The following is a 23,577-nucleotide window of genomic DNA, read 5'->3' as shown; positions in this document are numbered from 1 at the left end:
AAAAGAAAAGCAAAGGTTAATTATCAGAGCAAATTATAAACCGGGTCTGAGTTTGTAAGGCTGTCAGTAAGGGTGTAAGCACTTTTGTAGTTTGAAATGTCCCTTATAATGTCATTAGGTGCTAAGTAAACTTTCTGCGTGGCTTACACAGCACCAGTCACTGAGATTGTTTAAACATGAGATTTCGTGGCAATTTTCTGAATTTTGTATCAAGTTGTCCATCTTTAGCTTGCATGGCTGGGGAAAAAAAGGCAGTTTCAGTTCTCAATGATTTCCAGTCAAAGGATGGGAGAAATATTGAAAAAATGTTTGGAGAGTTATAGGCAGATATTGGAGGTAACTAAAAGATCTACTTTTGCTGATATAAATGCTTTTTGTTTTATTTTTTATTATAACCTCTTCTTTGGTTAACACATATATGTTGATCTTAATTCTTTTTAAAAGTAAGACTATTAATTTATTCAGACAAAAATACTTAGTTTTTCTTTGATTTTATTTACTGTCAGTCCTATCGGCATTTAAAAAAAAAAAAATCGGACAAAAAATCATCAGATTTGTATGGAAGCACAAAAGACCCCGAATTGCCAAAGCCATCCTGAGAAAAAAGAACGAGGCTACAGGTATCACTTTGCCCAACTTCAAATTAAATTCAAAGCGACAATAATCAAAGTGGCATGGTATTGGCAGCAAAACAGACACACGGAACAGTGGAACAGACTCGAGAGTCCAGAAGTAAGCTCATATTTATATCGGCAAATAATTTTTTACAAAAAAGCCAAAAACATACAGCGGAGAAAGGAAAGCCTCTTCAATAAATGGTGCTGGGAAAACTGGAAAGCCACCAAAAAAGAATGAACCTAGTCTGTTGTCTATTACCACACACCAAAATTAACTCAAAATAGATTAAGGACCTGAATATAAGACCTAAAACAATAAAATGCATAGAAGAAAACATAGGGATGAAACTCAAGGACTTTGGACTTAAATAGGATTTTATGAATTTGACATCAAAGGCAAGGCCATTCACTTAGTACCCTTTTCTGAGTATCTGGCTACATACTAGTTCACTATAACAGAGTAGCTGGGCATAAAGAAGGGTGGAGGCATCAGTCTGGGGCCACATACGAGTCACTGACAAACGACTTCGGAGATCGTAGTCACAACATTCCCAGAAGCCAGGCGTTTCTCAATGCCTCTTGAGCCCATAGTCTCCGCTGGGGCAGAGAAGCGCCCCCCAATGCTCGGAAGCCGCTTTTAAGGCCCCAAGAACTCACTCAAGCCAGATATGTAAAGCGCGGGGCACTCCTTCCGGGTCTGATTAATTTGGGCTCGACTCCTAAGTGAGATGACCAAGCTCCTCCCCTGTCTTAAGACTTGCGGCCCCTGTGCCTCTTACACGCGGAAGCATCCAGGCGTCTCCCAACACCCCGAGCTCCTCGCGCCGGGCCTCGCCCTTGTCTCATTGGCCCCACTCCCTCGGCCACCAGGTACTCCACCCTGCTGTCCGTACCCCCACCCCCTCCCGCCCACTCCTCCTCCCCTTCACCCCGTGCACTCCGTTTCTGACAGTGACCGGATCGCACCCGCTTCTCGCGCCGCAAGCCTTCCTCAGCCCTGTCCCTCGTGCACGCTCTCCCCACCTCCCCCAGGACTTGGTACACGCCTCAAGGCGTTCCCCGCACGCATTCTCCCCTCTGCGATGACCGGGTGCCCCTACCCCCATCCCGCCCAGGGCCGCGGGCGTTCCCTACCCTCAAAAAAAATAAAAATCAGAGGTCTGTCGGGAAGCAGCTGCCCAACCTTAGTTCTAAATTTGTAGTTCGGGAGCGAGACTGTAAACTGTAAAAGTTCAAAGGAGTTTAAGAAGTTCAGAAAGCTGGAGGCTGGAGCACGTGTGAAAGTGAAAAGGAATTTCCGAGGGAAAGAGGTGATTTTTGTCCCCAGCCCCTCTTGCAACTCAGAAAGCACGAATTCGGTGGAGCCAGAAAGAATTACAGAAAAGGAGCCGAGGACATTGGGAAGGCAGGTACAGGGGGACTAAAAGTTGGTTCTCTGAAGCCCTCAGCACAGAACAGGAGTCCAGGGAGCATCTACAGCCTCCCCACCTTACCGCCCCGCTCCCGCCCACACTGTCGCATTAAAAGCTGAGAAAATCGAGGTCCAGGGTGGGTGGGTGGCTTGTCTCTGATCACACAACTGATTCTTGACAGAGTCAGGTCTAGTAGCCCAGACCTCTAGTTCCTAGGCATTATTTATAAACAATAAAACATATAAATAACGTTTTACAACTGTCCTTTGTGAACTCAGAAATTAGGTATGATCGGTATTGGTATACTCAGTCCGGCTTCATTTACTCTTCTCCATGTCTTGCCAACCCAAATTCCTTGACATCAACAGTGCAGCTGGGGAAGGACTCCTGGAAGCCCTAGGACTTGAACTAAAGCCCGAGTCAACAGGGTTTAGTGGCAGGGAGGATGTGCATCTTGGGTGTGGAAAGAGCTTTAGCTGAGGGGAGAATGAGCTAGTTCACCAGCGTTTAAAGGTGTTTAGCTGGCCTGTGCAAGTGCAGTGGATGCGCCCAGTAGGAGTAGATGGGAGGGCTTTGAACTTTAATGCCACAGGCAATATGGTACAATGGGGAATTGGAAATGCACCTACAGGAAAACCAACACATTACCGGGGATTAAATTTATGGAGGGTATAATAGCTGAGATCCCAGGAATCTAGATATTAGTCATTTAGGAAAAAACCCAAAATTTAAATATTACCATTAAAGAAAGTTTGTGAGAATAAAATATTCTAGTTCAATGATCCAAAAATCTTTTTCCCTAGTTGTGTATGAGTAATAATAATAACAACAATAATAGTGCTTGTGATGTACTAGGCACTGTTCTAAGTCCTTCACAAAAATTAATTCATTTATTCCTCACAACAAACCCACAAGACTATTACTGTTTTTATCAGCACTTTAGAGATGTAAAGGCTGAGGAACAAAGAGGTTGCCCAAAGTAGGTGGATTTGCACAAAGAGAATGCCAGCCATGCCACTTAGCTCTATGACCTAAGACAAGTCACTTAGCGTTATCTCTGTAATCCTTGTTTTATTCATCTGTAAAATGGGCTTAATACCACATTCCTCATAGAACAGTTATGAAGATTAAGTGAGATGCACTAATGCAATGCCTACAAGTAGTGAGTGCTCAATAAAATGTAGATAGGGCTAGTATTTTTTCTGATTCTTCTTTCTTCTCATCCTCTGTGTATCTTAATTTTCCCCCAGAAAAACAGCCTCATCATGTGTGGGGGATTGATGGAGAGGTATATGGCTGCCATGGTGCTGAGTGCAGCTGGAGATGCCTTGGGGTACTTCAACGGGAAGTGGGAGTTCCTGCAGAATGGGGAGAAGATTCACCAGCAGCTGGCCCAACTTGGTGGCTTGGATGCCATAGATGTGGAGAAGTGGAGAGTCAGCGATGACACAGTGATGCACCTGGCCACAGCAGAAGCTCTTGTGGAAGCTGGGAAAGTCTTGGACTTGGCTCGACTGTATTCCCTCTTTGCAAGGCATTACCAAGACTGCATGGGAGACATGAATGGCCGGGCGCCAGGTGAGCAGAGCCAGGGGAGGTCCTGGGCGGGTGGAGAATAGAACAGGCCAAAGGAAGTCAGTAGTTTTTATAGTTGTGATAAAAATAAAAACAACCTAAATGTCCTATAAGTAATTTAACTATGGTGATACGTTCATAGGCATTTAAAATTATAGAGGTAAATATTTACTGATATGGAAAGATATTATATTTTAGTGAAAATGAAAGATAAGTAGGTTACAAGACAGAACGTATCTTATAAACTCATTGTCATTAAAGGTGTAGTGTATATCTATTGGGAGAAGTCTGGAAGAATATATACAAAAATGTTCATAATTATGTCTGGATAATGGGAGTATTTATAGTTTCTTATTTTCTTTTTATTTGTATTTTCTAAGTTTTCTGTAATTAACGAAATTATATAAAGAAAACATTTTTTTCTTTTTGAAGAATAATGGAAAGGATCTTGTAGAGATTCCTTTTCTATTTCTAGGTCTGTGAACAGTGATTCTTGCCCACTTTGGGAAATTGTTACACCTTCTCGAGCCACCAGGTGACTTGCATCACCTTTTCCCTGGCCCACCTGACCTACCTATCCTCTTGTATTAGTCAGCTTGAGCTGCTATAATGAAATGCCACAGACTAGGGACTTAAAGAACAGACATTTATTTTCTCACTGTTTCAGAGGCTAGAAGTTTGCAATTAAGGCAAGAGCAGGTTTGGTTTCCTCTGAGGTCTTTCTCTTTGACTTGCTGACAACTTCCTCATATCTGTCCCCTCTCACAGTACACATTCCTGATGTCCCTTTGTCCAAATTTCCTCTTCTTATGAGGACATCAGTCAGATTGGATTAGGGTCCACCCTAACGTTCTCATTTTCACTTCATCACCTCTTTAAAGGCCCTATCTCTAAATACAGTCACATTATGAGGTACTAGGGGTTAGGGCTTCAACATACGAATTTTTGGGGACACAGTTCAGCTTATGAGCTGATAAAAAGCACTTCCTGATGAAAAGTCCCCCCCACACACACACCCAGGGTCTCTGGTGACCCCAAGGATTGGCTTTAGAAGCTAGCTTTTGTTCATCCTTTCTCAGCATCTGATTTCTCATCAGTTGGACAAGTGGAATGTTTTCTTCGTCCATCTATGCCTTCTATGGCGTAGTCGTGAATAAACTGACCATATGGGAACAATAAAACCACCATACCCCACACTATGTTACTGCCACTGCTTGGTTCATGTGTGCACACTGTTCCCAGTAGGACAATGAGATAAGACAAGCCTGATTGCACTGCTCTCACATAGGAGAAAACCAAGGACACCCAAGGGCACGTTTTTGCTCTGAACCCATTGCTCCTTCTCTGAGCCCAGCACTCCACTGTAGAACTGTGGCTGTTTTCTGACATTTGGGAATTTCAATTGTCAGGTTCTCATTGGGTTCTTTAAGGGCTTGGGCTTGGAGCATGGTGGTTTGGATGGGGCCACTAACTAGCTGTTTATGTGATGTTAAGCAGGGTTCTTTAGCCCTGAGCTTAAGCTTATTCATTTAAAAAAGAGAATAATATGTTATGACTACCTTTTTGAGTTATTGTGATGTCTCAGTAATAACTGGCAAAGATTCCAAGGCTCTCTATATGAATCTACTTCTTTTATTATTAATCTTATCATGCTAAGAGTTATCTGTAAAGTAAGGCACTGTGTTGGCTTGGGGTTTGGAGTTTGAGGGCATTCATCATTGTATTTTTTTTGGCTTTTCCTTCCCATCAAAGAAACTTGGAAGCAGAGCTTGGTCTTTTTCTCCTGCCGGGGCTTTTGTTTTGGTTACATTGACTCCAACCCCTACTCGACTCTTCTTCAGGTGGGGCATCAGTGCACAACGCCATGCTGCTGGAGCCAGACAAAGCCGATGGCTGGAGGATTCCCTTTAACAGCCATGAGGGCGGCTGTGGGGCTGCCATGCGGGCCATGTGCATCGGTCTCAGGTTCCCTCACCTCAGCCAGCTGGACACACTGATCCAGGTTAGCATTGAGAGTGGCCGAATGACTCACCACCACCCCACAGGCTACCTGGGAGCCCTTGTGTCTGCTCTTTTTACATCCTATGCTGTGAATGGCAAGCCTCCCTGGCAATGGGGAAAAGGACTGATGGAGGTGTTACCAGAAGCTAAAAAGTACATTGTCCAGTCAGGCTACTTTGTGGAGAAGAATCTTCAACACTGGTAAGTTTATAGGTGTATGTTCCTGCTAGAAAATGATTGAATCTGTGTGTGCATGCGTGACTATGTATGTCTAGAATTCATAGATCATAGCAACCGTCATGGTTCTCATTATCCAGTTTTGTCACCCACTGCAACCAGCCCTGTCCCCACCTACCTGCTAAGGATTTCAGGTTCAGTTACAGCAGTGGTTGCCACCAAGTAACCAAGCGTAGACCTCAATAAGTAGTGTAGCTGCAGTGCTTTCCTCTTGTATAGGGACGCTGTTCTGTATCTTTCTATACTGAGGCGAACTTTCCTGTTTATCTCTTGGAACTTGTTTTACAGTGTTGTCTTGATACACGATATTTTGAAAACTTTTCTTAGAATACCAGAGAGAGAGATTTTTACTAGCTAATTAGTAAGTGGTAAAACCACATCTTCCTCTTTTTCAGAGTTCACTTTACACTGCCTTTTTTAGAATAAAAAGGTCCAGAGGCTTTAAACCGAAATCACCCATGGTCATCATATTCCAAGGTTCCGTTTTGGGAAAAAAAAAAAAAAAGTAACTGTATAAAGAGGTGATGTGTTACTTAGTTTGACTGTAGTAATCATTTTACCGTGTATACATATATCAAATCATCATGTTGTATACCTTACACATATATGATTTTTACTAAGAAAATAAAATATAAAATAAAATATATAATGACAAAATTGACAGAAAATGACAGACCTTATTCTCAACTCAAGAAAAACAACCCTTTACTTCTCACTTTTAACTTGCTATGTCTTATTTATTTAGCAACAGATATCAGTGCCTTGTTTACATCAATTCTTAGCAAAAATTTATTGAATGGATGTTATTTAGGTAGAGCTCATTTTGATTTTTTATGTCATTTATGGTATTAATACGATATAAAAAATCAAAATGAACTCTATCTAAATAACATCCATTCAATAAATTTTGAAGTCGTCTCGGAATTTTCCCTGTTCACACATCTGTCTGGTACCTTATGGTTTTTGGCTTAATTTTTTAATTGACTGTAGATTTTTTCCCTTCTTACAGGTCCTACTTCCAAGACCAATGGGAAAAGTACCTAAAACTTAGAGGAATTTTAGATGGCAAATCGGCCCCTACCTTCCCCAACCCCTATGATGTGAAGGAGAGAGATCAGTTCTACACCTCTGTGAGCTACTCTGGCTGGGGTGGCAGCAGTGGACATGATGCCCCCATGATTGCCTACGATGCCATCCTGGCCGCAGGAGATTCCTGGAAGGAGCTTGCCCACCGAGCATTTTTCCATGGTGGAGACAGTGATTCTACAGCTGCCATTGCTGGCTGCTGGTGGGGAGTTATGTATGGTTTTAAAGGAGTGAGTCCCTCCAATTATGAGAAAGTAGAATACAGAAACCGCCTGGAAGAGACAGCTAGGATTTTATATTCTCTTGGGTCAAAGGAAGATACTGTAATTGACGTTTAGGGAAACATGATGTTCATTTCTGGTGGTTTCTTCTCTTATGTAGTTCCTTTTCTGCTCAGTTTTTTTTTCACTTTTTCCAAAATGAACATGAGAGTGCAGATATCTCTTCACGATCCTGTTTTAATTTTCTTTAGATATACATTCAGAAGTGGGGTCTATGGCCATGCCACCCTGAACAAGCCCGATTCCGTCTGATCTCAGAAACTAAGCAGGGTCGGGCCTGGTTAGTACTTGGATGGGAGACCACCTGGGGAGACCAGGTACTGTAGGCATAAAAAATAAAAAATAAGGGATTGTAAGCTGACAAGGTTCTTGCAATCTGTGAGGTCAACCAAGGGTTGCCTCGTCAAAAATAAATAAATAAGTAAATAAATAAAAATAAATAGAGAAAGAAGTGGGAATCCCACTCCAATTTAATCAATTCTAAAACTTTAACATCATGCTCTTCTTCCTTCCCACTGTAGTCAGTCCTCGGCCCGAGAGACTTAAAAGAGAAATGGGGATAGGGACGGCTCTTTCGTTCCTCTCCTCCTCCTGGGGTTCCTTCCTCCTCTCCACTATTGCCCTGAGACCAGCCTCATGGGTGGAACCCTGGTGGGAAAGGCTAAAGCCAGTTGTCTTCTGAGGGATCCATCATCCTCCCTGGTCCCATCCATCAGGGGGCGTGCAGGATGCTCCACCTGCTGCAGTCTTTACATCCTCCCCATCCCTCTCACACAGGCCCTGAGGGCAGACCAGGCTGACCAGCAGCCAGCTAACTTGGAAATAGATTCTAGTGTCACCTTTATGTGGTTCCCCTCAATCTCAGCTGGTAGGCCTTCCCTCATTTGGCTTGTTGTGAGAGGTGAGGAAGAGAGAACAGCACCCTCCCTCCTCATTCAGGAAGAGAAGAGAAAACCCCACCACGGAACTATGACTCCTAATTTTTCCTTCAAATCCCTGGTTTTCAGCTGGTGGAGGTGGGGGTGGGAGATCTGATCACAAAGCAGTTCTACTACCTCCTAGTAAGTCCTACCACGATTTGTCTTTCCAAGTTCTTCCAGTGGTGGGAAGAGGCAGGAGGATGGAGACTTCACATTTGCTGTTTTATGGTGTAGAACTTTAGCCACAATTGGAAATGACAGAGAAAGACTCTTTACAGATTCTATTATATTTGCTTTGCAGATTCTCACTCTTCATCACAGGCATACTTCAAAAAGAGTTTAGACTTTCAGACTCTATTTTTTCAAACCTCAAAACCTCTTGCCCAAACTCAACTGGTGACCTCACTTCCTATTTCTCTGAGAAAATAGAAGCAACTGGAAGAGAACAGTTGCACACTCTTCACTTCTACGCACCTACCTGCATTTGGGTTCATGACCTCTGGCTTCTCTTCTGACTATGAGTGCTAGTGTGTCTGTGTTGTGCATGTGCATGTATGTGAGGTGGGGAGGAAGGGAGGGTTGGAGCAAAGGAAAGAGAAGGAGGGAGAGTGAGAGGGAACAGGGAAAGCGATAATAAACAATTATATGCACAGTGTCACAGAAATGAATAAAACTGATCTGATACCCAGTGTGAATTTGTCATGTTTATTAAGTTAATATATGTAAACTGAAAAACAGATTAGATCATGTGTAACATTACAGAGGTGAATTATATTTTTTTCACTTGCTGTGTGATGGTTCTTTATTTGCTTTTTTTTTTTGTTACCTAAGATAACTAGATGTCTGGAAGTCTTGGCAACATATATATATTTTTAAGATCTGCAAAATTAACATTGGCCTCATCCACTCTTCTCCAAGCTTCAGCCACCATATTCTCTATTTATTCTTCTTTCTCTATCTTTCCAGGGCAAGTAAACGTTTTTTTTTTGTTTTGTTTTGTTTTGTTTTTTAAAAACAGACAGAGCTACTAGGAGTGTGGGGGAAGAAATGGAGACTCTGATGTTTCTCAGTCAACCAGCCTACTGGGTTAACTCCTCAGGGAATGGCTGCTGGGGTCTGGTTAAAGATCCAGGGATCATCCAGACAAAGCGTGGGGGACAGCCTTGCCATCACTTTTTCATCTTTGGAGTTTGGGGGTTAGGAAAAGTAACATCTAGGGAATAGGCGAGACTCCATTTGGGGAAGGAAAAAGAAGAGGAGGAAGAAGGAATTGCTATGTGTCAGGCAGCTCACCACAGCCCATTACAGAGGAAGAAATTAGGCTTAGAGAAGCCGCCATTTGTCCAATGTCACTCATTTAGGATGAGATGGAACTGAGGTTTAAACCCAGAACTGTTTACCTTCAAAGCCTTTTTTCTTTGCACACCCTTTACTACACTGTAATTCTTAGCTATAATTAGAAATTATTTCCTTAGACAAAGCCAAAATGAAACCCAGGAGTGAGGGCGGCAGCCTATGCCCTCTCTTCACCTTTTCACAGTTAAGAGATAAAGGCAAGAGGAAAACTAGTTGTGGGTTTGAAATCCACATTTGGGGCAAGGGTGGGGAGGGGGCAGAGTGGAGCTCAGGTAAAACCGAAATGGACAGTATCTTCCCTCTCCTCTCTTCCCTCTTCAAAGAGCCTCCTCGTCCTCTGCTACCAAAGAGACCCACGCAATGCCTGAGTCATGAGGACTTCTCTCTCTACTCTGTGTTTGGTTATGCCTGTCCCACTTAAGGTTCCTACTTCACCTTTTAAGCCTTGGTATTGTCATCTGTACTAGCTGGGTGGTCTCAGAAAAGTACCCTCTCTCAGGGTCTCTGGGTTTGGAACCTATGAACTTTCAACTATAACATCCAAAAGAACATGATTCTAAAATGAGGTTGTCTGGAGATGGGGGACAAAATCAAAGTAAGAACCCTTTTGTTTCTTTTGATCTACAGAGTTGTAAATAGAAGTTTGCACTTTAAGTAGTGGACCATGCTTCAAACCAGTGTTTCCCATCGTTTTGGATGGTATATGGACAACCATCCCCCATTGTCAATGTCAGTAGATGGAAGTTACATAAATGAAAACTTGAAATACAGATTAGCACAAGTGGTAGGTGGCTATGGCAGGAGTAGGGAAGGTGGAACCTGAATGAATGAAATTGGGAAACATGACTTTGAGCAAACAAATGAATCTCCAGCAGGATGGTTTCCACTGGAGACTGCTCTAGTGGAGGCAATATTTTGGGGTGAGATGGGCTTTCTGTTGCCTGTTATTCTACACCAGTCCTGAGTCTAGGAGACTGGATGTACCATGACTTCTCCTAGCAAATACTTATTGAGCACTAGCTATGTGGCAGGCACTGTGCTAGGTGCTGGGGGTGAGGAATCCAGACCAGAATTTTGCTGCTCTGAAGTTCTCTATCCTCACCTTCTAAAACATGTCATCTCATTTCCTTGGCCCTTCAAACAGTGCTCCCCAGGCCACTGGCTTCTCTGAGCTTTGGTTTTCTCACAAGTGAAATGGAGAAGGCTATGGTAAGAATTAACAAGAGACTTGTGATTCTAGTATGCATACAATCCTCTGAGGCCCCCACTGGAACTGCAGAGTCTTGGGCCCAACCCTGAAGATTCTCATTCAGTGTGTCTAGGTTGGGCCCAGCAACTTGTCCCATGTTCCCTGGATGATTCTGAGGCAGGTAATCCTGGATGGGACCCCACTTGGAGAGTACTGTACTAGATGATGAATGTGAAAGGGAAAGTACTCTCAAAATGTCACCTATATTAATGCTGTGTGCAAGGAATAACTGGACTGGCTTGGTATATGAGCTCTGGTCTTGGTGTGAGTAGCCATGAAAACACAGCCCTCAGTCTCCTGCTGTGGGAAACCTGTTTGATGGTCCCAGTTGCTGTCCTTCTGTATTTTCCATGGGTCTTTGTGCTGAGACTTATCACAGCATATGACTAAGCAGGGTGGGCCTGGGACAAATGAAGACTCTTTCTGTGTAATTTTCTTTCTTTCCTTCTCTCCTTCACAGATGTTAGGTCTGCATCACGATCTAAATGTTCTCCCTGCCTTCTCTAGCTTCCCTTATTCTTCGCAAATGCTATCCCCAATCATTCTTTTGCACATCTTGTCCCACTTTGGTATCTTCTCTGAGGACCTGAACTAATGCACCTGCTTGGTCTCTGACATCAGAACAGCCTTCGGTATTGCTCTATTTATTGCCATGTTCCTTCCTGATGGCAGCAGTGCTTAATCAGTGGAATCATATGCATGAGCGGAAGGGAAACAAGAGCTGGCCTTTTCAAAATCATTCTATCCTTCCTTGTCTTTGGCAGACCAGACACATCCATGTTGGCATGGTACCGATGCCTCTTCAGCAGTGGTAGCTGTCTGGTTCAGTGGTTCAGAGCATGGCCTCTGGGGCTAGCTTTTCTAGCTTCAGATCTCAACTCCGCATGATCTTGTGCAGGTTACTTAACTTCTCTGTGCCCTAAAGCTGTGTGAAACAGGTACGCAGATAGTACGCACTTTATAGAGCTATTGCCCAGAAAGTTTGATACCGGCCCTGCTGGCAGGTTCTCTGCTTCATAGTGATGTGTTACAGTTTAAGGAGCTAAGCAAGTACCCTATCCTCCAGACCTGCCTAGAAGTAGCTCTCTGTGGTTTCTGCCACTCTTTTGGGTGAAGAAGCCACAAGGTACGTTCGAAATGTCCTGGTTCCAGGCCAGCTCTGCCACTTCTAGCAACAATGTCTCTATAGGTCATTTTCTTTCTGTACTATTCAGTTTCTTTATTTGTGAATTCAAGAAGTTGAACAATTCTTCTCAGAGGGTGGACTTCACTTCTATCCTCAGGATCCTATGGAAGGCTAGTACTCTCCAGAGGCAACCTTCGTCTTCTTCCATTCTGTCCATTAAGTGTACACTAAACGTGTATTATTGGCTCAGCTCTGTGCTAGGCACTGGAGATTCAAAAATGAAAAGAGAAAGTCTTTGCCCTCAGATCACTCAGAGTCTACATATCATCCAGGGTTTTGTAATTACTTAAAGATGAAAGACTTCTGCCTTGGTTTTTACTAACATTTTATAATGGGAAGTGGGAGCGGTACAGGAAATAGTTTCCTGATGATGTTTGGCTCAGAGAGGAAGGACAATGTGTTTCAACGTCCCCTGCTTTAAAAAAAAAAAAAAAAAACAAAAGAGAAAAAAGAAATGAAAAGGGTATTTATTTTTAATTGAGAAGGAACTGAACAACTGTGGAGGTTAAACAAATAGGGAGAGTTTATTTTTTCTTTTACAGGTCATGAGGCCAGTTAATGATTAGTGAGACCTAAGTGGGTGCTTGGTGTTCGAAGCTGTGAGAGACTGTGGGTATATGTGATCTCTTTGGCATTGCAGTCGGCTTCCCCCCAGCTCTGAGACTGCCAGCTCAGCGATGCACCCAAGCCTTTGGGAGAGATGCTTCTGGTTGTTGGGGCTCCTTTTGGCGCTTAGTGTCGAAAGTGCGGGTAAGTCAGGATCTTGAGCCTTGGGTGGAATAATTCTTTCTTAATCATTACTTATGCAGTGCTAACCTTTGGAAGGTCCCCTAAAAGCCCTCTTTCCTGAGATGAATCTACAAAAAAGAGAAACAGCCCCATGATCATAGTGGGGATAATGATAATCAGAGCATTTTCTCAAGTCAGAAAAATTGAACTTCTCCTAGTAGTTTTATTCATTTTTCTAAAACCCATGTTACTTACTTTCTCCTTGAACAAACAAGCTGAATGACTTAAAAGAAAACAAAATTTGATTAATTCCAAAATGTGATTCATTTTCATCCTATAAATATCCACTGTTCCAAGATATATTTAATTTTAAAATATAAATTTCCAAACTAACAATGATTTTGTCATTGAGATTGTTAGACGTTCTTTTTAATGTTGCTGACCCAACTTAAGTTTTACCATTCCTCTTGGCAGGACACTAATAACAAGTTTCTGCTCAGATTCCATTTGCATTCTACCTTTCCCATTAAGAAACCCCACCCACCGCTTCCGCTTGCTTAATATAGCAAATCTAAACTCTCATGTGGCATTGAGATTATCTCACTAGTGAAAATCCCCACTCCTCCCCGACCCCCGCAGTTGGTACCACCCTGTCCCAACAGCAAACCGCTTTGCTTTCATTTCCACAAGACAGTTAATTCCCATTCCCCAGCTTCAGACTGCGTCATTCCTTCTGCTTGGAGTTGCTCGTACTACCTTTCCATTCATTTCAGCTCTTCCCGTCGTCCAAGAGGGCGTCCATGATTCACATCTTCCTTGCAACACTTCATTCTGCTACATTCAGCACCCTTGCCCTGCTCCAAAGTTCAGTTTGCATGGGTGTATTCACTACTCGCATTAATGAGTTGTTTTTAAAAAGTGCTACCTAGCTTCATGTATCATTTATTTGTGTGTGTTTATAAAATGACCTCCATATATATAGATATATGTTATATATATAGATAATGTATGTGTGTGTGGTGTGTGTGTATGAGAGAGAAAGAAACATCTTTCTGTATCAACATACAGAGCTATCATGTTTTTTTAATGTCTGTTTATACACTATCTACTAGATCTGAAAGGATTTATATCTTCTACATTTTTGATTGATGTGGGAAAAATTCCCCTGCAAAGAAGTTATAACTATTTATTAATATGTTAAGGTGGCCATTTCCCCATTCTCTGCCAACACTTTGTAATATAAAATATTTTTCGTATTGTCAATCCGATAGGAAAAGTAGTATTACATTGTTCTGTTAATCCTTATTTCTTATGATCATTTCTGCTTCTGGTGTCTTGTTTAAGCAATTTTCCTATGAAGATAATTTCTCATATTTTCTTCTAAACCCTATGAGCTAGCCTAATCAGACTAAAATTGCCAGGAACAAATTTTTTGGTTACGATATATTTTTTTATACAGTGCTGGATTTGATTTGCCAACATTTATTTTTATTGTTGCATATTTTTATTTCTATATTTGTTATTTTGCATATACGTTCATAAAGGAAATTTATCTATCATTTTCTTTCTTGTATTGCCCTGGTCTGGTTTTGGTACCAAGATTATTATAACCTTAGAAAATAAGTTTCTATTATTTGAACTAGCTTATATAAGATAAAGATTATCTGTACTTAAAAGGTTTGGTGGAGTTCTTAAATAAAATCATCTGGCTCTCGTGTATTTTAGGGCCAGAAAAGACTCTCGATGGCCAAGTCAAATTTTTGAGGCTATAAGGTTTATTTGTTTTTTTTTATTTCTTCTTGAGTCACTTTCAGTAATTATATTTTTCTAGAAAATTATTCATTTCTTTTAAGTTTTCCAATGCATATATCAGGGAATTTTTAAGTATATCTTTTTATCCTTAATGCTCTACAGTTATACTATAATCTGCCTGGTATAGATTTACTTATTTTTTATCTCGCTTATTACCCTGAGTATAATTTTTGATTAGAGAACTCATATCTTTTTTTAAAATTTATTTATTTTTATTATGATGATATTGGTTAATGAAATATAATAAGTTTCAAGTGAACAATTCATATTTATATTGCATTGTATCATATTTTTTTAGTTATGAAATATTCTTAGCAATTAATTATCTTTTCAAAATATTACTTCTTTTCCTATTTTCTTCCTATAGAGAATAAGTACTAGATAAATGTTGGAGCCTCTCTGTCTATTGTTTGCACTTTTTAACTGAACTTTTATATTTAAAGAATTTCTTTTACCTCTGTACTAGACATTATAGTATTGATTTCTTTTTTAATGATTTTTTTTATTTCCAATTTTCTAATTAACTTTTTCTTATATGTCTTATGGTATAATTTATGCCTATTTTTATTTCATAATTTCTTTATGCTCTGTATTTTTATTTCTGAATATTCTCAGCAGAGTTCTTTTAAAATCAATGTCAAAGGATTTTTAAAATTATATTTTACTTGGAATAAATTTATGATCCACTTACTGGTTTTATTGAATATCTTTGTAAACATTTGATTTCTTTACATGGTTAAGCATTTTGTTTGCAGGCTTTTAAAAAGTAAACTTTTTATTAAAGTATAACACACATACAGAAAAATACACAGATTATTAATATACAGATCAATGAATTTTCAGAGTAAATTCACCTGTGTAACCACCATTCAGATCAACAAATTAAACTCTTCCAGGGGCCCTAAAACTCATTCTCTGCATCTGCCCTTAATCACTACTACCCTAAAGATAACTATTATCTTGACCCTTAATACAATAAATTAGTTTTGTTTTAATTTTCAATGAAAAGTTTGTTTTTGGCCTCTATCTGTCTCTTTATCACTCCCCTCCCACCCCATCTTCTCCAGTCAGGTGAGTGTTTCGGCAACTATTAGTGAGGTCTTGTCTTTTCATCCTGCCTCCCCAAATAAAGCTACAACCCCAGGTAAAAAGTCAATAGCCATTTTTTGTTCGTATTGTTTTTATTTTCCCTTCCTTTCCTGAGTTGGGGAGTCCCTCTCCACCACTGGCCACCACAGGTGGGCCTGGTGCTGGTCTTCCACACGTGACATGGGGTACTTTTGGATCCCACTTACCTCACAGAGCTGAATTCTTAGAACTACCGCCTTCTCCCAGACCTGGAACCCAGCACCATTTTCCATTTCTGTTCTTGTTCGTGGAGACATTATTTTTATATTTGAGATTGTCTGTGACTATTTTTCTCTTTTGACATTCATCTGACATTACTCTTTGGTTCGAGTGGTGGTTGGAGTAAGGGAGTATGTGAGCATGATTTCTTGTGCTACGTTCCATATCCTAAATGATAGACAGTTTTATCATCTGCAAATGGTGGCAATTCTTTCTCCTCCTTTTCTTTACAAATTTAATTTTTTTTCTTTTTAAACTTTATAATTTTATCCCATTTTATTGTCTTATTTCACTGGCTAGGACTAGGACTTCCAGTACAATATTTAATAGAAGTAGTGATAGCAGACAGTTTGTTCCTAGTTCTAGATGAAATGTGTCTAATGTTTCATTACTAAGTATAGTTGTTGCTATCGTCTTTTGCTAGATGCCCTTTCTTAACTTTGAAGAGTACTAGGTATTGAACTTTATCATAGTTTATTTAAAAAAAATTAATTTAATTTAATTTTATATTAGTTTCGGTGTTTAGACATTTATATAATTTATAAAGTGACCCCCTGATTACCCCAGCACCCACCTAGCACTACACTCAGCCATTAAAATAATATTGACTATATTCCCTATGCTGGACTCCACATTCCTGTGGCTGTTTGGTAACTACTACTTTGTATTTCTTCAATACTTCACCTTTTTCACCCAGCCCCCTAAACCTCCTCCCCTCTGGCAATCACCAGTTAGTTCTCTGTATCTGTGAGTCTTTTCAGTTTAGTTTGTTTGTTTCTTTTTTTCCATAGATTCTGAATACCGTTCCAGAAAATAAAAAGGGGAAGAGAGGATCAAAACTCATTCTATAAATATAACCAAAATATAAAAACTGGGCAAGACAAAAGGAGAAAAGAAAACTAAAGGCCAATTTCACTATTAAACATAGACATAAAAACCCTAGATTTTCTGGAACTGTATGTATAAGATAGGATTTGAAGGATTAGGAGAATGTCTCTGTAAAACTGTTTGGCCTGGTAAAGTTTTTGATGAATACATTAAAACCACTGTTTCAATTCCTTTATGCTACAGTTTTACATTTTATTTTCATTTTTTTCTTTCTTGACTAAGTTTCAGTAAGCTTTATTTTTCTAAGATATTATCTATTTTTTAAGGAAAATATCTATTTTTAACTTTTGGGTGGGTATACACATTCTCTTTTATGATTTAAAAAGCCTACTGTAAATATGTCCCCTTTTAATTCTCTATATTGTTTACTCGTGACTTCCTTCTTTTTTTTCTTACTCTTTCATATCAAAAGTACAACTAGTTTATTATTCTTTTCTAAGAACTAGCTTTTGGTGTTTATTGTGTGTGGCAAGTACTATTCTAGGTAGCAAACAAAATAGATAAAAATTTCTGCCTTCTCTGAAAGTGTATTCTAATGTATGGAAAGCAATATATAAGAAGTTTAATAATAAACTAATAACTTTTTAAATAGATTAGAAGGTGATGATTGCAATAAAAAAATAATAGATCAAGACGAAGAAGATCGAGAGAACTAGGATGAGGAGTATAGGCAAGTTGAGAGAAGATGACATTTGACAAGTAAAGACTTGAAGGAAGAGAAAGAATTAGCCATGTAGATGTCTGGGGAGAGACACTTCAGGCAGAAGAAACAGCCAGTGCAAAGACCGAAGGTGGGAACTTGTTTAGGGTGAGGAAGAGCTGAGGGGACACAGAGGAAACAGCAGCTGGACTGACAAAGGGCTCCAGGAGGGGATCATTTATTCCATTTAACCCTAAATTTAGTCTATTGTTTGGACTTTGGATTTTATTCTAAATGAAATGCCTCAAGGCTTTTGCAGATATGATTTGACTTACTATTCTGGCTGCTGTGTTGCAGATAGACTGAAGCGGGTCAAGAGAGAAGGCGGGAAGAGTAGTTGTAGGCCATGGCAATAATTTTGAGATGACGGTGGCTTGGACCAAGGAGGTGACAGTGTAGAGTGGTAGTACCACATTATCCCAGTTTCACTTTCCATGGTTTCATTTACCTGCAGTCAATGGTGATGAGAAAGTATTAAATGGAAAATTCATAAATAAACAATTCATAAGTTTCAAATTGTGTGCTGTTCTGAGTACCTCACTTTATTTCATCACATAGACATTACATCATCTCACATTACAAGAAGAGCGAGTACTATACAATAGGATTTTGAGAAAGAGATCACATTCACATAACTTTTATTATAGTATATTGTCATAATTGTTTTGTTTTATTTTATTATTAGTTATTGTTGTTAGTTTCTTACTGTGCCTGATTTATAAATTAAATTTTTCATAGGTTTGTATGTACCGGAGAAAACATAGCATATATTAGATTCTGTACTATCCACAGTTTCAGACATCCACCGGGGGTCTTGGAACATATCACTTGTGGATAAGGGGGGACTACTGTAGGTAGTGAGAATGGTTTAATTCTGAATATCTTGCTCTGAGAGGAGGGTCATTAGGATTTACTCACCATTGGTATGCGGGGTGTGAGAGAAAGGGAAGAGTCAGAATGGTCTCCAGGAAGACTGGCCTGAACAACTGCACTGACTGCATTGCTACCAATGTCATTCATATTTTATTGTTTTCTTTCTTTTAAAAAAAGAATTTTTACAATTTTTTGAAAATTAATTAATTTTTTTATGGTGACATTGGTTAACAAAATCTGATAAGTTTCAGCTGTACACTTTAACAATAAGGCATAAATATATTTACTTTGTGTGTTCACCTCCCATAGTTAGATTTCTTTCTGTTATCACATATTTGATCCCTTTTACCCCGTTTACCTCCCTACTCTGTTTTCGACTACTTTCTTTATAGTTTTTCTTCTCTATTTTATTTGGAGTTGTTGCATTGTGCTTTTTCAACTTTCTGAGTTAACAAGATTAATTTACCTAATCTATATCTCTCCCTTTATTCCCTTAATATTTGCATTTAAGGTTATGCACATCCTCCCAGTGCTATTTTAGCTACTTTACTCAAGTGTTTATATATATTAGTTTTATTGTCATGTAGTTTTTAATATTCTTGAGTCTCCATTGTAATTATTTTTTAACCCAAGGGGTTTTTTAAATCTCCAAATGTATGTTTAAATAATTTGATTACTTTTTATTTAGATAATGTATGGATGACATTGATTCTTTGATGTTCGTTGAGCCTTACTTTCTGACATACAATGCTCATTTTAAAAGGAGTCTTAATTCTCCGTCTGATGGATGCAGGCTTCCCTGTATCACCAACAGACCAAATTTATTCATTTATGTGTTTCAAGTCTCATTCTCAAACAGAGTCCTTTCATTTTTTCTTTTCTTTTCTTTTTTTTCTACTTTTATTAGCATTTATTTGATGCCGAATTTACTCCTAGGCCATAAGTTTTTGTTTCTTCAGTTTTTTCTGGGGTATCTTTGTCTCCTGAGCAACTTCCTCTTCTGACTCACGAACAGTCTTCTCTTATGCAATGAGGATCATCTCAGTGCAGCAGGGAGAGCTCACAAAGGGATTGAACCGCCCACAGGTTCTGTGAGTCTGCGCTGCATCTTGGGAGCTTTGTTCACCTGGATGCGCTCAGTGACCAGAGGATCTACATCTAAACCCTTAAGTTCAGCATCACTCTCTGCATTTTTAAGCATGTGCAGCAAAAATTCACTGTTTTGGGGCCACCAACCTTGCGTCCAGCTCCACCATTTGGCCTGGGCACACCTACCAACTCCACCATTGTAATGAGGGAATGGTGCAAATTGCTTCTGTAAAGTGACAATCTTCAGATACTTGGCGGCTTTTCAGATATGCATACCCTTGATGGCCTGGGCAATTTCATGAAAGTGAACACGAAGATTTTAACATCTTGATTTGCATAATTTTGTGGAGTTTTCTGGGTCAAGTGAATAGCAAACCATTTCAGAGGTCACCTCAGGCTGCTTACGGAAATAGCTCATCTTTTCTTTTAAAAGCCAGAGACTGGGGAAGGCAGACAAGGTAGTAGAGTCAAACATCTTTCTCTCTCCTGTGCTGTGGGGGGGGCCGAGGTTGTAGGCTGAGGAGTGTAGGGCTGTACTGTCAGAGTGGGCTTCATGCCAGGATGTCCAAGACCTAGCTGTTCAGAAGGGATGTGCATGGGGGCTTGGGACCAGGTCTGGGGCTCCAATGTAGTGGTAGTGAAATTGCTGGTGCACTTCAGTACTCTCTAAGGGTGGGGTAACCACAGTCTACTCATGGTACCATATCCCAGTGCATCCCAGATCCATGTGCCTCTTGTACATGTGTTCCCCAGTTACTTCTTAAAGCAGGTAGCCATTCCAGAAAACTAAAATTGCTGTGCTCTTCATGAAGGGGCCTGCACAAATCTAAGCCTGCAGTCTAGACCTCTCCTCTGATTCTGTAAATGGCTTTGTCCCAGGACAGTAATGCAAGGTAGCGGCTAACAGCGCCATGACTAGGGCTGTGGGTCAGTATGTGCCTGCTGCTCCTGTTGGTTCCTTCCTGTAAGCCGTGCTGGGAGCTAGATGCCACACCTCTTTACCACAAAAGTGGACATGGGGGTAAGATATTGGGTACTGAAGATGGGCCAGATTGTCAGTTCTCTGGAAAATAGGCATTTCATACTGCCTTTTTCGGTTCGATATTTTAAAAGTTCCTCCAATGACCTTGACCATAAAATACCCTGTTTAATGATATTTATTGTGAGATGCTATAGAGTAGGTATAGCTTGTTAAGTTTCTTCTCTGACATCTGGCTGGGCAGCCATGGGCTGGGCACAAAAGGCTCTGGAGTGGCTCTGGCTTGCTTGTAAGGACTAGAAGTGGTGAGGCTAGGCTCAGGGGTTCAGATCAGAGTGAGCCTAATACCAGTGCAACTGCTCATTTTGTTGCCCAAGGTTCTTTTTAGACATATGAGATTTTTTTGTTTGTTTGTTTGTTTGTTTTTGTTAGAGAGCTGCCATAACAAGGTGCCACAGACCAGATGGGTAGCTTAAACAACAGAAGCTTATCGACGCACCATTCTGGAGACTAGAAGTCTGAGATCAAGGGGGTTGTAGGACTGGTTCCTTCTGAGAGCTGTGTGGGGGAATCTGCTCCAGGCCCCTCTCCTTGGCTGGTTGTACACGGCCATCTACTCCCTGTGTCTTCACATCATCTTTCTGCCATGTCTGTGTCCAAATTTCCTCTTCTTATAAGAACACCAGTCATGTTGGATTAGAGACCAATCTAACGGCCTTGTTTTAATGTGATTACCTCTGTAAAGACTCTATCTCCTCCAAATATGGTCATATCCTGAGGTCCTGGGGTTTAGGACATCGGCATATGGATTTGTGGAGGTGCTCAGTTTAGCCCATAGCAATATCAGTCTTACCATGGTCTTTAATCTTCTTCGGTCAAGCAATATTCATATTTTTATTTGATATTTCATCTCTAGATATGAAAAATATTCATAGATTTTGGTCTCAGAAGTGATGCAGCTTTTGACAAATGAGTCTGAGTATTGCACTAGCTGATTTTAATGGCTATAAGCCCCTGTTTCTTTCTTCTTTTCAAGAACACCTTTCTTCCTTCCGAAAACAGAGGACCTCACCTTGGATCTTTCTTGTTTTGCTTTTTTTTTTTTTTTTCTCCAGGAGATGTACCTCCTACCCAACAGCCGAAGTGCACCGACTTCCAGAATGCCAGTCTTCTCCGAGGCACCAGTCTCAAAGTCCAGTTTCTCCTCTTCACCCCTTCAAATCCTAGCTGTGGGAAGCTAGTTGAAGAAAGCAGTGACATCCAAAACTCTGGGTTCAATGCCACTTTGGGAACCAAACTAATTATCCATGGATTCAGGTGGGAGCTAACCAATGAGTAGGATCACTTCTACTAAGAACTAGAAAGTAACCATTGGAAGTTAGTGGAGAGTAAGGGAAGGAATGGATTTACTGTCACGTGTTCCATTCTTTACCTCCTGCTGCCCTTGAAGGTGTCTCATATCAACATGAACACACATGATGTTGTTAATTCTTGTTGGTCATATATGTTACTCCTCCCCTCAGTCCTTGTCTACGCACTCGCAAACTAAATATGTGTGATCCTGAAAAATCACTCCAGCACATGGATTCTTGGTTTCCACATTAGAATAAAAGGGAGGCAGTAGAGATGGTCTCAGTGATCTTTTCCTCCCTGAAGCATGATGTTGCATGCTTCATCTCAGCCAATGAAGTCATAGACTTTATGCAATATACATAGACATATTATTGAATTGTACACTTGAAACATATATAATTTTATTAACCAATGTCACTCTAATAAATTTAATTTAAAGAGTCATAGGCCTGGCACAATCACTCAGAGGGTCACAAAATTTTATTTCTCCTCCTTCTTCACTTCTTTCCTGGTTTCATGACCTGAGAAACCTCCACTTATGGGTGCTACTTCCATCATACCCAGAGGCTAGAGTTTCTCAGGATATAGACACATCTCTTCTTCAATTTCTTTCATGCCCTACGGTCCAAATTTTGTTGTGAAATATAGTCATTGAGTCTCAACTTAATCCCCATCCTTCCTTCCAATATCTTCTCTCCAAAGCCCACTGACAAGGCCAGAAACAGAAAGGTTGCAAGGAGGAAAGAGGGAAAGAATATGGTGAAACAATAGCACTAGAGAACAACTAAAATTGGGGTGCCCGATAACAAGGTAGACACAGAGGCACTGCACAAAAGATCACCATTTCCTCATCTCTGGATTGTCTGCTTCTGAAATTCCTAGACTCTAGAGACCCAGCCATATCCATCCTTAGGCATCTCTCCTCAGCCTTGTGCCAAGGTCTCTTCCCTAGCAAATCTTACATTTTGCCGCTATCCAAGGCTGGGTGTGTACCTGCAACCCGGGAATAGCTGGAGAGCTCATCAGGCTTGTCACTCAGTGTGCTCCTGGATCTCCCAAAGCCACATTTCGTGGCACGTGCCCAGTCTGTGCTCCTCTGTCTCCATGAACGTGCTCTGTTTGTTCCTGTAATGCAGGCCATTGAGAAAGCTTCTTTCCTGATCCCAATCATTTGGGAAGTTTTATGAAATTTAAAAAAATCATTCTCCTTTTTCTAGAATAGTGCTATTATGCTGTTAAGTTCCAGAAAGATAGGGACTATATCTTACTTTTCTGTATTTTTCACAAAGCACCTAGCATACTGCCTGACTCATTTGGTGAATGAATGAAGGAGTGAATAAATGAAGGAATAAATGAAAACATCCTCAAGGAAAGTGCCTGTATTCTAGAATGAGAATTAAGATTGCAAATCTTAACTCTAATACACAAAGATATCTTTTCTCTCCCATGAATAACAAGCAGGGTCAGTCAATGCATATGGTTTGTGCAACTTATGCACCACAGAAAGGTGCCTGACTGAGGGCTGGTGAAGCTCAAACCCAGCTCTGAGCCCTGGCACGAGGCACCCTATTATAATTTACTCAAAGGCTCCATGTGTGCAGGCAGAAGCCCTGGTCACTTTGGAATGATGTCCTCCCTATGCTCGGAATGCTGCATGATTTACTATCCATATATTTTAATTCCCTACTTTTGACTTTCTTTTATGGGTTTATCCTGTTAACAGAGGTTTCCATGACAATGGAAATGGATTTGGCAGCTAATTTTCCTATCATTCCTTGGCCCCATGTCTAGGGCTTTGGGAACAAAGCCTTCCTGGATTGAGAAATTCATTGGGGCCCTTCTGCGGTCAGCAGATGCCAATGTGATTGCTGTGGACTGGGTGTACGG

The 23,577-nt window shown here is 40.5% G+C and overlaps 2 protein-coding genes and 2 pseudogenes across 8 annotated transcripts in view; 3 read left to right on the top strand and 1 right to left on the bottom strand.

Moving 5' to 3' along the window:
* Nucleotides 1-1,343: 1,343 nt before the first annotated feature.
* On the top strand, nt 1,344-7,370 carry ADPRH (ADP-ribosylarginine hydrolase). Of its 6 annotated transcripts, none has more exons than XM_023523259.1 (5): nt 1,344-1,487; nt 1,820-1,927; nt 3,280-3,607; nt 5,446-5,806; nt 6,852-7,370. In XM_023523259.1, exons 3-5 carry the CDS (start codon nt 3,295-3,297, stop codon nt 7,264-7,266), a joined length of 1,089 nt encoding a protein of 362 aa, XP_023379027.1. In that variant the 5' UTR covers nt 1,344-1,487; nt 1,820-1,927; nt 3,280-3,294; the 3' UTR covers nt 7,267-7,370. The 6 variants fall into 6 exon arrangements, with proteins under 6 accessions (XP_023379027.1, XP_011373283.1, XP_011373417.1 ...); XM_011374981.2 differs by having other exon boundaries at nt 1,820-2,022; XM_011375115.2 differs by having other exon boundaries at nt 1,353-1,487; nt 1,820-2,026.
* Nucleotides 7,371-7,419: 49 nt separating this feature from the next.
* On the top strand, nt 7,420-7,538 carry LOC111737155 (annotated as a pseudogene).
* A 4,783-nt stretch (nt 7,539-12,321) lies between these two features.
* The window catches only part of PLA1A (phospholipase A1 member A), a 37,068-nt gene continuing 25,812 nt past the window's right edge, over nt 12,322-23,577 (top strand). The window contains exons 1-2 of one of the 2 annotated variants that reach the window (XM_023523064.1): nt 12,322-12,670; nt 21,453-21,654. In XM_023523064.1, coding sequence (XP_023378832.1) covers nt 12,598-12,670; nt 21,453-21,654 — 275 coding nt within the window. In that variant the 5' untranslated portion in view covers nt 12,322-12,597. The remainder of the gene's footprint in view (nt 12,671-21,452; nt 21,655-23,577) is intronic. The other variant, XM_011374704.2, reaches the window with a different exon arrangement.
* On the bottom strand, nt 19,202-19,974 carry LOC111731465 (annotated as a pseudogene).

The sequence above is a fragment of the Pteropus vampyrus genome, unplaced genomic scaffold (genome assembly GCF_000151845.1).
Source record: "Pteropus vampyrus isolate Shadow unplaced genomic scaffold, Pvam_2.0 Scaffold1, whole genome shotgun sequence".
Taxonomy (NCBI): Eukaryota; Metazoa; Chordata; class Mammalia; order Chiroptera; family Pteropodidae; genus Pteropus; species Pteropus vampyrus.
Note: the sequence above shows the minus strand (reverse complement) of the source record. Positions and strands in the feature narration are given on the sequence as shown.

Coding starts and splice junctions, on each gene's coding strand:
- ADPRH (XM_023523259.1), top strand. CDS start 3,295: ATGTGTGGGGGATTGATGGAGAGGTATATGGCTGCCATGGTGCTGAGT. Junction 3,608..5,445: donor CATGAATGGCCGGGCGCCAG/GTGAGCAGAGCC, acceptor ACTCTTCTTCAG/GTGGGGCATCAGTGCACAAC. Junction 5,807..6,851: donor GAGAAGAATCTTCAACACTG/GTAAGTTTATAG, acceptor CCCTTCTTACAG/GTCCTACTTCCAAGACCAAT.